This window comes from Colossoma macropomum, unplaced genomic scaffold (genome assembly GCF_904425465.1).
Source record: "Colossoma macropomum unplaced genomic scaffold, Colossoma_macropomum, whole genome shotgun sequence".
NCBI lineage: Eukaryota > Metazoa > Chordata > Actinopteri > Characiformes > Serrasalmidae > Colossoma > Colossoma macropomum.
Window position 1 is genome coordinate 71,483 of NW_023495671.1, and position 13,068 is coordinate 84,550.

Consider the following 13,068-nt stretch of genomic DNA (forward strand, 5'->3'; position numbering starts at 1 on the left):
TTACTGCATTTGCATATTCTTATTAATCAATTTTGTATATTTTGTCCAGAAATGTGGAAGTTAATTAATGTGGTACCACTTTATATTAAGACATTTCAGTTGTTTAAAATTAGTTTATAAATGTCATCAACCTTAATTAAACCTTACTTAAAAAGTACTTATAACATATCAATAAAAAGGGCAACAGTAACTTGTTAGTCAGCTCACATTCGTCTACGCTGTTAAACCTCAGATGTTGTTGTTTGACTATTTTAACTGTGTTTTCATCACTTCCTACTTTGTTCTTTTAATTATGCATTTGTAACTATATTAGCAGAAGTCTTTCTGAGGGGCTGGATCTCAGGAATGTTATAAGCTGTATTATCATCTAATGCTTTTATTTTTCTGTTTGTGTGAAGCACTTTGAATTGCCACTCTGTATGAAAGGTGCTATAAAAATAAACTTGCCTTTCTTTGCATGCTTAAACAATTCTTTGCATGGTGAAATGGTTCTTCAAGTTTTCTCCTATTATTGATGTTAAGCTTGTATACAATAGCAGAACCCTTTTTGGTTCTGTATAGAACCATATACAACACATTCTCCCTCAATCTAAAGAACCATTTCTCAATGCAAAGAACCATTTATGCATGCAAGGGTCTTTGAGCATTCATGATTTTATGTAGAACTATTGTCTGTACCAAAGAACCCTTGAAGCACATCTTTTTAAGAGTCTGGTCTTATTGTAAAGTGATACCATTATGTTTCTCCCTAGCATGGCCTTTGTAGGATCCGTGCCAGCTCTGAGGCAGCCAGCCGCTTCTAAGAAGGCTTTGTTTGTCTGGAATTTGCCTGCTGGTTCAGGGTCAGCAGAATCAATACCTTTCATCACAGGGGGAAAAAAAACAACTTCAGCTGGAGTTTGGACACTTGCATGAAGCTTCTCCAAAGCATGGGGAGGGGTGGAGGATGTGGGGTGGTTAAACATGTTTCATACTGCTAGCAGATACATTTCAGCCATCCTTGCAAGCAGAATTAACTTAAGAGTCTTATATTGCCTCACAACAGCAGATTTGTATTTTAACTAATAACATAAGAGATGCTGAAGTGTGAGGCTGCAAACTAGTACTGTCTGAGGTGAGCAAATACAGAGCAGTGCAGTGTAGTGAGTGCAAACATTACATTAGTGTGAATGTAGAAAGCCAATATTGTGCAACTGCTGTCAGTTAGAGGTTATACATAGGTTTCACATGTATAAATATATAGCTTTAACACCATAAGTGCGTAAACTAGAAGCATTTGGAAACCTCAGCGTCTTCTAGATGGTCAGAGAAGGCCTAATGATTTCTGTGAAATAAAAAAAAAAACACATCTGCGATGTTTCATCCAATTTTGTTTAATAGAACCATCAAGCTTGTTGTATTTAAACTCTGTAAGTGTTGTAGTAATTCTCTTATTTCAAGTTTGGTTGGGCCCAAAAGGGTTAGAAGGGTTAGAGTCCAACAGAAAATTATCAAGATTGTTCCCTCTGTGGTATCTAAGTAGATGCAGCTGAGCTGCTTTCCCATTGGTTAGGACTTCAGGAGCTGAAGGCCTTACATGTTACATTAACTACCAACATAATTAGGGAGTGACAGGGGAATAAACCAATCACACTCTTATTTACAATGAGTGAGAAAAAATGTCACTCTAGTCCTTCTGAGGTTCTAGATATGTCACTATGTGTTATTATGAGCCATGGGCTTTTTGAAAAGGGTTCTATATAGCACCCAAAAGGGTTCTGCTTTGGGTGCTATATAGAACAACAAAAAGGTTCTATACAGAACTATATAGCTACAGCACATTCTCCATCAACCTGAAGAGCCCTTTCATGATGCAAAGAACCCTTTAATCATGCAGAGGGTTCTTTGAATGTTCAAGGTTCTATATAGAACCATTTTGTTTACTAAGGAACCCTTGAAAAACCATATTTTTGAGAGTGTAGTTGTTGGGAAAGTAAAACAGTTCCATGTTTAATCTAAAATGGCCAACAAATTTCATGCGAATTGCTGTTAGCTTAGTGCTAAAATGCTATTAATAATTATAGTGATGCTAGCAGGCATTATCGTAGAGGAGTTTTGACATTTATTGCTTGAAAAGAAGGTCTAGCTCTACTAGAACCCAATTCACCATTGACTGAAAGATAATAGAAAACATGTACATCAATCAGCAAGCAAGCTAGCAAGCAAAGTTTATTTATATAGCGCTTTTTACAACGGGTGTTGTCACAAAGCAGCTTTACAGAAAGAAAAAAAAAAACAGCATTACAGAAAGAAAATCTGGGTCCAAGCCCCCATGAGCGTCGCCAGTGGTGACAGTGGCAAGGAAAAACGCCCTAAGAAACAGGAAGAAACCTTGAGAGGAACCAAGACTCAGAAGGGGAACCCATCCTCCTCTGGTCAACACCGGATAGCAAACATTTTTAGTAGAGGTATTACAGTACAGAGCGGGAAAAACAGGTGGGGCAATGGTTAATTTGATTAGTTTATGATTATGCAGAGGCAGCAGCAGCATCGGAGGATTGCACAGCATTGTACAGCATGAAGCTCAATGGTGGTCAAGCCGGTCCAGAAGGCTGGCGAGCAGTGGCACCCGATCAAGGCACAAAGAGTCAGTTCTGTAATGAGTGACTGCTCACAGATTACAGTATAAACAGAGCAGCAGAGACTCCGTCAGGTCTGGATCTGACAGGGAAAACTAATTACCAAAGGCTTGACTATACAAGTTTTTAGCCTAGACTTAAACACTGAGGCTGTGTCTGAGTCCCAAACATTAACAGGAAGACTATTCCAAAGCTGGGGGGCTTTGTATGAGAAGGCCCCCCCCCCCCATGTAACTTTATTAATTCTAGGTGCTAAAAGTAAGCCAGTACCTTGTGATCTAAGTAGGCGTGATGGTTCATAGTGGGAGAGAAGTTCACTCAGGTACTGAGGGGTGAGTCTGTTTAGAGCTTCAATCTTATCCACAAAGGGCAGATTCAAAGCATTTGTTTTTAGTGAAGCTGCTTATTTTGGTGATCAACTCAGAAGTCATTTTAAGCCCTTTTTCTTGATGCCTTGCACCCACCCAGAGTCAGCATTGCTGCCCTCCGACTGTAATAAATGGTGTGCTTCCTTGGTAACCAACTAATGTAAATGTGTGCAACATATAGCCACTGTCCAAAAAAAAAAAAACTAAAAAAGGAATTTCCATTTCTTTTTTGATTTTTTAATTTTCTACATTATTTGAGTACACAAACCCTTTACATTGTGTGAAAATTCATGAGGAATGGACCAACAGAAATTCTTCAAAATCAGTTGGAATAAAATCTCTTTACAATAACTTTTACATTAATAGTAAGAAATGTTTTTGCCCTCCCCTGTTATAATTTTGGATGTATGTTTCTTATATTATTATTATTATTATTATTATTATTATTATTATATTTTGTGTAATAAGATTATTTGTAGCCACGTTTAGAGGCTTTAAACACTTTGGACCTCCGGTTCCTATCATGACCATTGTGAACTAGTCTGACATTTTCATCAAAAATAATTTAAATGTCTTTGTTTGTTTCTGAACAAGTGTACCATGCTGAAATTAAAAAAGGGTGGAGCTCTATTCTGTCCATGTTGAGGTACTTGTAGAGAACCTGATAGAAGCTTTTAGTCTGATATTAAAGCAGACTAACAGTAACAATATTTTTGAAGGTTCTGCTGAACATTCACAGATGATGTTGCTATGGGAACAGGGAAAAAATGACCCAAAGCATGTTATACTGGAACCCATTTAACCACATTAAATATCCATGCTACATTTTACCCCACGTTAGGTTGCGTCCCATTCACTCCTACATGTATACAAAGTTTGGGCGCCCCTGGTCAAATCAAATGTTTTGTTGATTTAAGTGAAAATAAGTTAATACATCATCTCCCAGGAACACACTTGAATATGATATTTTGCCATTGTTAGTGCACGAGTTCTATTTACTGTTTAACATGCTGGACAAAATTAAACATAAAATATAAAATGTGCCATACTTTATGCACAAGCCACATTTTGTGTTGTTTATTTTTTATGTTAAATTCAGTAAATAAACAGTAACTGTGTATTACAATGTGCAGAAATGTGCTCTCTGTAGAGGATATGTAACTGATTTACACTGAGAAAATCAACTTATACATGGAATTTGACCAGGGGCGCACAGACTTTTGCATGTGACTGTATATGTGTAGGAGAGATTTAACTGAGAGTGTTCTGCATTGGACTACATGTAAAATTACATGTCTATCAGTTTTTAATGTGTTTTGCATTGTTTATTAACATATATATGTAATATATGATATATAAGTGTAGTTATATTACAATTGGATGTAAAACCAAAAATCTAAATAGAAGTCATACAAAATAGCAATAATATAACAATTTCAGGCACTAAAATGATGTAACAGTTATATAACATCATGAACTCAATGGAAATTGTATTTTATGTACTGAGCCCCTTTTGGAAGGTTTCCAGTGAAAGAGGCACATATACACAGTATGTTTATGAACCGTGATGTTTGCTCCTTCTTATCTCAGCTCACTGTACTTTACAGGAGTGACTGATCAATTTTACAAAGTGCTCTTAGAGTATGTAAATACAGAGTGAAAAACAGCCCCACTGCCCTCCACTACCTGCACTGCCGCCCACTGCTGCTCATTGCCCCTCACTACTTGCACTGCTTTCCATACATGAGCATTTGAGTAAGAATAAAAAATAAAACAGTAAATAGAAAAACATTCATTTTCCAGATCTTTATAATGCTTCTGCCCCTCACTACCCACATGGCTGCTCACTGCATTCCACTACCTGCACTGTCCCTCACTGCCTGCCACTGCCCCTCATTGCCCCTGACTGCTCTCACTGCCCCTCACTGCCCTCCACTTCACTTAGTAATGCATCAGCACCATCTACTAAACATCACTTAGCTATATTAATTAATGTTAGTTAGTCGACACTTAATGTAAAATAGTACTGAAGCACATTCTTAGAAACAAAGGTACTAAACTGTCACCGGGGTGGAACCCTCAATGGTATGTCTTCGCTACCTTTAGTTAAGGAACTAAATTATTTTTTGAAATTAAATTAAATTATATGTTTTAAAGTTGTATTGACTCCAAAGACTCTGTTTTGTCTTCAGCCATTTTATTTTATTGTTTAATTTTAAAATATTAAGTTTTTAAACACATTTTTTAGGAAGAACGTATTTAAGGTACACAGTTGCATCTTAAAACCACTGCTGTATCTTCAAGGGTACATTTACACTGTACCTTGATGAAAAAAAGTTGATCTGTATCATCTTTGTAAGTAGGAATTGTATCACGGCTTCATTAAGAATCCTTTTGAAAGATTACTGAACACAGAACTTGTTGCTTAATTTGAGCAAATGAGTGTCTCATAGACCTTACTGTATCAGATATTTGATTCTATTTGAAAATTCCCACTCAGTGTCAGAGCTAAAATCTGCTGCCTCAGCAGCTGCAGGACATGTTGCATCACTGAATGTTGTACGAGAGTAAATCATGACTGATTGGTTTCAAAGAATGTGATGTTGGCTCGGTGGTTAATGTTTAAAGGTTGAGGTCAGCTGACATTAAGAACCTATAAAAGGGTAGAACTCTGTTTAGGTTGTCTCCTGTGGACAGGGCACTGGTGGTAAGTAGCCAAATATATACATTTGACATGGGTGATTGATTCCTTAAGACAGATGCTGGCAGATAATGTTTGTAGAATATTGTAGAATTTTCTTTTTTAAATATTACACTACATGCCATTGTAGTTATCTCTGTGCCAAATCAGTTCAAAGCAATTTAAATCACTTAATCGATTTCATTTATAAAACCAAAGTTTTAAAATTCAGCTCCAAAGAGTTTTGTAGTTATGAATTTTTAAAGATAATCTCAGGAGGTCAAAAATCACATAAATAGCATCTTAAATACTGAAGCTAAGATTAGACATTGCTGTTATCTGATTACACTGAAACGAAATGCATACATTTATCAACATATTCTTCAACAGGTTACTTTTTTTTTTCAAATTTCAAAATTAGGGAGCTAAAAAGGAACTAAATTATTTTTTCTTCAAACTTTGTCTTGAACACAGGCAGCTCTAATTAACATTTTAAAAAGCATGCATGGGTTAATGTTTTTTACACATGAGGTATTTGACTAACAATCTCAATATAAATAAATATAAAACAATGAACAGAAAAACAATACATTCCAAAGTAAACCTTTAAAGTCTATATTCTTTCTGAGAGGTGATATATTCTTCCATTTGCTGGAGGATCTTTTACACATTAAATATATTACAGGGGCTGCCAAAGAGTACCTATCAACACCATGAAAATAAATTAGCACAAACTTTACAAAGACATGATCATCTGATATATCAATTAACACTTTATCCACCATGTCCCATCGCACCCACAGCCAGTGTACTTTTAACTAATTAAAAAAAAATCTCCTAATGTTCTTATGAGGTTTTCTTTCAAGCAAATAAAAAAAAAAAACTACTTTTTGAGAGCTTCTGCAAAAGATTTGCCATATAATATATCCTCCAACAACAAGATAAAAGGAGCATTATAAAGGATAATGGGAAATAATAAGCTTTTTTTTTAGTTTTCCTATTTATTTTTATTGTGCATGTTAATCAAACAAGTCATTTTCAAAAAACATTGAAATCATGGAAGAGCAATTTTTTTATGTTACTGAGAATAACTGTCATTGTTCAGCAAAAGGTCTGATGCAAATAAGATTAGCCCCTTTTGAGATATTATTGTATGAAAAACGTATGAACTTTTGTGAAGTCTTAGTCTGACTTCAAAAGTTACATGCAAAAATGAATAATTCATATGCCATTTTGCAAATGTACTTTATAAAGCTGAATAAAATTAAATCAGAAAGATGAAATATTTTATGCTTGGGCCTAAAAGTACGTACTTTAGCAAATGAGAGTGTTATCAACATGGAACAAATTGAAAAATGTTGGCTAAAATTTCACTTCAGTCAGATATCAGCATTCAGTAAGCACTTATGTGCAATAATTCAACAAATTCAAAAGCCTTTTTTTAAACCTATTTTTAATCACTGCATGGAGAAGTAGCCAGACAGTGTTTTGTTATACTGTACAACCCTGTATTGGTATAATGACAATAAAATCTAATTGAATTGAACTAAGCTAAGCTAAAACCTTTCAAATGTGCTGACTAAAGCCACAGACACACTATGTGACTTTCAAAGTTGTCAGGTGGCTGCACTGTTCACTCTACATAACTTGCTATCTTGTAATCGGGAATGTTTACGTTGTCGTGGTTTGATCACTACTTGACTAATCAGCAAGGGGGGTCTTACATTACAAGATCTTTCTCCAAGACGAATATCCACAAATCTGTCTACAAACTACGTTTGTTGATGTTGCATAGCTCCTCCCCCAGGTTTCTCCTCCCTTGTGTCTTGCAGTTTCATTGGCTGTAGCTTGGCGCTACATTCACTGAAGGTCACGGTTCACACTGCTGGATTTGGACCCCGACAGGTCCAGATCTTTAGCATGTTAGATATCTGTCGGGCATCTGCGAGGGGTCAGCGAGTCTCTCGGATGGCATCTTTAAATAATTCACACAGTGATTTCTATGAATTATTTCATTGATTCCCATGTGACCTGCCAGGCCCTAAACTGGTCTTGAATAACACATTTTGTCTTATTTTGAGAATATTTCATTAAATCAGAAATTACATTTTTCCATGAATCTGCTTTTATGCTGCTGTTAAAAACCATCATATTCATGCTGGTTATTCCTTAATAACTTATACAATCTAAAATAAAATATTTGATGTACATATCTAAAGTTCTAAATTTCAATCATCTGGGAAAAAACAAGACATTATTAAATGATAAACAACACTGGAATTTTATAAAAAGAATCTTGAAAAGTTGATAATCAAGTTGATAATTAACACTGCAAAAAAATGTATCTTGTCAAGTAAAATTATCTTAAATATAGTTGATAAATCTAATATTCCTCCTGTTAAGATTGTTATTAACATAATTTAAGATTATTTACCTTCTAACTGTAAAATTATCTCACAATATTGGCAGATAATTTTGCTTGTTTTAAGACATGTGCTTGAAACCAGCAAAATTATCTGCCCGTATAGTGAGATGATTTTACTTAAAAAATTACCGTAAAGAAGTAAAAATGTCTAGAAATGTGCAAAACCATTAGAGGCATTCTGAGAATTAATTTTATTATAACTTTATTCTGGATATTCATTTTAGTAGAACATCAATCTGAACATAAATTTTATTATAATTTAATTCTGGATATTTCTTCACATTCTTGATGTTCTACACATTCTTCTGGCATTTTAAAGTCTTCTACAGCTTTGTTCATCATTCTGGACTCTTACGTTTCTTATGCTTCTATTTCAAGATTAAACACTGTAGTTTGCATCTGTAATGTGTATTTAAATCAGCACTAACCTTTTTTTCCAGGAGATAAAATGTTGGGAAAGATCTCTTGCTGTTTCCTGGTTTCCCTCCTATTGGCAGTGGTCTGGGCAGCCCCTCAGGGAAACCATGACCATTCAGCAGACCACCATCAACATCTCCACCATGGCAAGGATGAACCTCACCCCAGCCACGATGGAGCAGGTGCCTTGTCCCACAGACTCGCCCCCCACAATGCTGACTTTACCTTCTCCCTCTATAAGAAGCTGGCAGCCCATCCAGACGCCAAAGGCAAGAACATCTTCTTCTCTCCACTGAGCATCTCCATGGCTCTGTCCATGCTGGCCCTGGGAGCCAAAGGTGAAACCCACTCACAGATCTTCAGCACCCTGGGCTACAGTGCCCTCACTCCCGATCAGGTCAATGAAGGTTATGAGCACCTTTTTCACATGCTGGGTCACAGCCAGGACGCCATGCTGCTGGAGGCAGGAAGTGCTGTAGCCGTCCGAGAAGGCTTCAAACCTGTAGACAAGTTTCTAAAGGACGCTCAGCATTACTACCAAGGAGAGGCCTTCAGTGTGGACTTCTCCAAACCTGATGTCGCTGTGCAAGAAGTCAACAAGTACATCGCCAAAAAGACCAAAGATATGATCACTGACATGGTCAAGACCCTGGACCAGGATACTGTGATGATGCTGATCAACTACATGTATTTCAGAGGTACAGTTACCACCTAAATGTTCTATGAAGAAGTGGGTACTGTTCTTGAAATATGAGATTTGAAACATGATTTCTGGTGATAACATTAACAAGACTTGAATTTCATCTTCTAAGGTAAATGGGAAAAGCCTTTTGAAGTGGAACACACCCACAAAGCTGACTTCCACGTGGATGAGAACACCAAGGTGTCTGTGGACATGATGAAGAGAACCGGCCGATATGACTTCTACCACGACCGAGACAGCTCTACCGCCATCATCATGGTACCCTACAAAGGCAACACCTCCATGATGATCATTCTTCCTGCAGAGGGAAAGATGGAAGAGTTGGAGAAAAACATCTGCAAGGAGCATCTCAAGGAATGGACTTCCAAGCTCTTCAGAAGGTAATGCACTATTTGCTTTTGGTTTAAAACAACTTTCCAGTTACATATATCATCACACTGCAGGAAATTTTAGTTTTGGAAACATTTATATTTTCCAACTGCAAAAACTGCAGACTGATTCTTTAGCTAATGTTATGTTGCATGCATAATTGCATTTAAACAAACTACATTTTCTGCAAATGTTGCGGCATGCGTAAAGGTTTGGACACCCTACTAAGTAGGTCCTTAGTAACACCTCCTTTAGTAGAAATCATAGCTCGCAAAGGCTTTTTGTAGAAAGCTTATTTTGTAGAAGTCTTATTTTAGGAATTTTCACCAACTTTTCCTTGGAGAACGCTTTAGTTCTGCAATTTTCTTGGGTCGTCCTGCATACACAGCATGGATTTTTAAAGATGTTCAAGTCAGTGGACTGTAAGGGCCATTCCCAAAGTGTCAGTTTGCATTTCCAGTAGTAGTTTATGGTAGATTTTGAGGTATTTTTTTTTGAGCCAGCCTCTTTTCAGCTTTTGCTTCCAGAATTTGCCGACATTCTGTGTAATCCATTCTTCTAGTTACTCATGCAATGTTTCTTGTGCCTAACTGCTACAGAACCCAAAGCATAACAGATCCATCTCCATGCTTAACAGTTGCCACAGTGCTGCTCCTTTCTTCTTCCAAATGCCTCTGGCTGAGCTAGATGTTGCTTTGCGTACTTGAGTGTTGACTTTCATGATGAGTTCACAGGTCAATTTTCCATGCAGATCATGTCTGTGAACGCAATGCTGCACAGTAGAACAGTGCACCAACACTCCTTTGTCTGCTAAACCTTCTGCAGGTTCTATGCTGTCACTTGGGGGTTTTGCTTTGCCTTTAAGGTAGCATATGAGCAGTTCTTTCTGAGGGTTTTCTTGTTCTTCAAGATCTTGCTCAGAATTCCACAGTTCCCTTTAATTGCCATTTCATAATGACTTTCCAGACAATGGAAATTGTGAGCAGATCCTTAACCAGCTGCTTGTGCTCTAGAATTGTCACCAGCTCATGATTCCTTATGATCATGCATTAACATTTGCAGAAAAAAAAAATTTCCAATAGTTTGCTGCAGACTACATTGACCATCCAATCACTTCTACAAATTTATTGCATGTAAGACATTTTTGCAATCCTCTCTGTTCTCCAGCTCTGTGGATCTCTTCATGCCCAAGTTCTCCATCTCTGCATCCTCCTGTCTTGCGGAAACTCTGAAGGAAATGGGCATTGTCGATGCATTCTCAGGCAGCGCAGACTTCTCAGGAATCAGTGAGGGGACCAAAGTGAAGGCTTCCAAGGTATGTGGAGAAATTTGCAGTCTCATTTGTATCCCACCAAAACTGCAATCTCAAAGTGTTAGTGAGTACAATAAAAAGGTGATTTTTGACAAGAAAACATCAGACAATATTCTGATTTTGTTTTTCTCTGAGCAATTATGTAGCTTGAAGTGTCTTGTTAATGTGAGGTGGGATTTTTTGGAGAGAATTAAGGGAACCACCCACTGAGGTTGAGGTTTCTCAGGGAACCTAATGTCCTTCTTCTATGGCAATAGTTCTCAAATTGGTCTTCCAGGACCCCCAGACAGTCCAAATTTTTGCTTATCCCACTGCATTGCTGGGTTGGACCAAAAATGTGGACCATCTTGGGGACCCTGAAGATCAGTTTCAGAACCACTGTCATAGAAGAAACAACCTTAAGGATCATGCAAAGAACCCCTTTATTTTTAAGAGTGTCATTTGAACCTTAAGCATCCACGTCTTAAGCATCATTGAAATGCATCCATACCTTTCCCATTACTTTTTTAGACTTGAGCATGCTTGTGTACCAATAGATGGGAGATGAGAAGGTTTCAAACACATTGCAAAAATGCACTGGATTCAGCAAAGCTTTTGGTAGACATGGGACAAATAAAGCAATTAGGCAAAACAATGTAGTCTACAAGAGATATACACAGTTCTCTACATTCTTAACATGGTGGTTGATAAATGTGATATTCCATGATTAGAAAAAGATCCACAACTCTTTCTCAGGTTCTTTAGACTTTGGAAAGAAATTCACCTCCCACTTCCCTACAGGTCCTCCATCAGGCCGTCCTCAAAGTTGATGAGAAGGGCACTGAAGCAGCTGCTGCCACCACCATAGAGATCATGCCCATGTCTCTGCCAGACACCATGAACCTCAACAGACCCTTCGTGGTCTTGATTGTGGAGGACAGCACCAAGAGCATCCTCTTCATGGGCAAGATAACCAATCCCACCGCATAGAGGCAGCCAACTCCCACCCACACAGCAAGCAATATGAAGGAACTGGCGTAATTTCATTTATCAGCAAACTGGGTTCGGTCTTCGTGTCACTTGTCAGTCAGAAGGTAAAATGTTCTGCAGGACTCACAGAAGAACTCCATTCAGCTGAAATGAAGCACAGATGCATTCTATCTTGGTCCAGTTCCTTATCACTCAAAGTAAAAAAAAAAAAGAATAAAATGTTGTTTTCCTTTTTTAACCTGTACATTACTTTGGTGTTTGTTTTTGTTGGCAAACTGAATAAAACTATGTATGTGGAACCGAATGACTCGCGTAGACACTTTGCTAATAAAACTGTAAAATATATTAATTTGCCTAAGGCATAACATTATCACTGTTGGTCAAAGTGTATAGCATTCCATTTTGTACATAGACTACCATTCAAAAGTTTAGAATCACTCACGTGTTAACTTTCGTTTAACTCACTTTAAATGTTGTCAATTAAACATAAACAGGTGTTAGATGCTTAATTCAACAGTACAGACTTATTCAGTTATTTTGGAAATAACAAATTATTTACTTCATAAATTCAATGAAGTAATTATAAATTTGAAGTAATTTCTTGTGAAGGTATTGGTTCAAGCTCTGTTCATCATTCTGGGCATCTCTGGCATTTCTTCATTTCTTTTTACAGCCTCATTTTATTTATTATTGGTATTAGTTTTAGTATTAGTATTACCTGTACTGTAAAAAAATAGGGGTTTTAATTTTCTTGTCCTGATTCTTGTCCTCTTAATTCATTCGAAATTTATTTTACAACTTTTTTACCACGTGTGAAGTTGAGTAAAGTAGTAGAGTATCAGCATCATATTAGATTTAATTTATACATTTACTTTCAACAAAATTGGCTTTGTATTTTTTTTGAACAGAACTGTATATATTACTTAAGTTAAGAAAAAATAGGTAATTGCATAAAACAGTAACAATATTACTGCAATATTTACCATTTAAGCGTAAAAAAGAAATAATACCACTGGTTTAGAAGGAAATATAATGATTTCATGCACAGAGACAAGTGATGAAGTTGTATAAGAATCATGAAATAAAAGGAAGTTGTGCATTTCATCTCACACTGTAAAACTCACTGCACATCTTAATGAAAGAATAACTTTAACACAACTTAAATACTACAGAAAGTTGGAGTAACTTAATTTGAAAAATTTAAATG

At 36.7% G+C, this 13,068-nt stretch overlaps 1 protein-coding gene across 1 annotated transcript; it reads left to right on the top strand.

Moving 5' to 3' along the window:
* Positions 1 to 5,588: 5,588 nt before the first annotated feature.
* On the top strand, positions 5,589 to 12,165 carry LOC118802749 (alpha-1-antitrypsin homolog). The gene is made up of 5 exons (XM_036563217.1): positions 5,589 to 5,693; positions 8,532 to 9,206; positions 9,321 to 9,591; positions 10,748 to 10,895; positions 11,673 to 12,165. The coding sequence occupies exons 2-5, from the start codon at positions 8,540 to 8,542 to the stop codon at positions 11,859 to 11,861; spliced, it is 1,275 nt and encodes a 424-aa protein (XP_036419110.1). The 5' UTR covers positions 5,589 to 5,693; positions 8,532 to 8,539; the 3' UTR covers positions 11,862 to 12,165.
* Positions 12,166 to 13,068: the final 903 nt, after the last annotated feature.